General features: G+C 45.0%; 1 protein-coding gene across 1 annotated transcript in view; it reads right to left on the bottom strand.

Annotated features, from left to right (window-relative positions):
- LOC104768013 (QWRF motif-containing protein 3-like) overlaps window positions 1-717 on the bottom strand; it is a 3,072-nt gene extending 2,355 nt beyond the window's left edge. The window contains exon 1 of the mRNA XM_010491961.2: window positions 6-717. Coding sequence (XP_010490263.1) covers window positions 6-707 — 702 coding nt within the window. The 5' untranslated portion in view covers window positions 708-717. The remainder of the gene's footprint in view (window positions 1-5) is intronic.

Here is a 736-nt window from a genome sequence, read left to right as displayed (position 1 = left end):
TTTGAACTTGGAACTGTCACTGCCTGAATGTCCAATGACCTTCCTGGTGAAAGCGCCCACTGAGACATGGAACTTCCGTACCTTGCCACTGAATTATTCCTCTTCATCCTATTCTCAATGCCCCTAAAGCTATTGGCTCTCTGCAAGTCTTCTTGTGACCTTGGTTTGGTCTCATTGTTGTTCCCTTTGCTTGGTCTAGCTGTTAAATCACGCAGATATTTAGAAGAGACCTTGATACCAGGTTTATGGTTCCGGGACGAACGGTTAGTACTAACACTTGAAGAATAGGATACATCGCTCAACTCTGAATCTGATTCATCGTTTAAGGACTCATATAGTAGAGAGCATGAGTTCGTCGTTGATGATGCTCTGTACAATGCACATCCATCAACGGAGAATCTGCCAGGGAGTATGACGCTGCCCTCATCATCGATCCGCGGTGAAGGCCTACGGTTTTCTTTTGTGTCAACTTCTATGCTACTTTGGTTAGGTAACCCGAGACAAACTTGTGTGCCAATTGACATCCTATCATGCTTTTTCATACCGTTGTTGTTCTGATCATCTCTCTTTGTAGATAAATTAGAAGTGGAGTTTCTGCGGTTGGGAGAAGAAGAAGACGCGGACGGAGAGGAGAGAAAACGTGAACTAACCTCGCGGGACTTTCCTCTTCTTGCTTTGAGTTGCTGTTCATGCTCACAGCCCTTCATTGTTACTCTGCTTCCTGAGTGAGAGAGAA

Source organism: Camelina sativa, chromosome 19 (genome assembly GCF_000633955.1).
Source record: "Camelina sativa cultivar DH55 chromosome 19, Cs, whole genome shotgun sequence".
NCBI lineage: Eukaryota > Viridiplantae > Streptophyta > Magnoliopsida > Brassicales > Brassicaceae > Camelina > Camelina sativa.
This window is presented reverse-complemented; position numbering and strand designations above follow the sequence as displayed.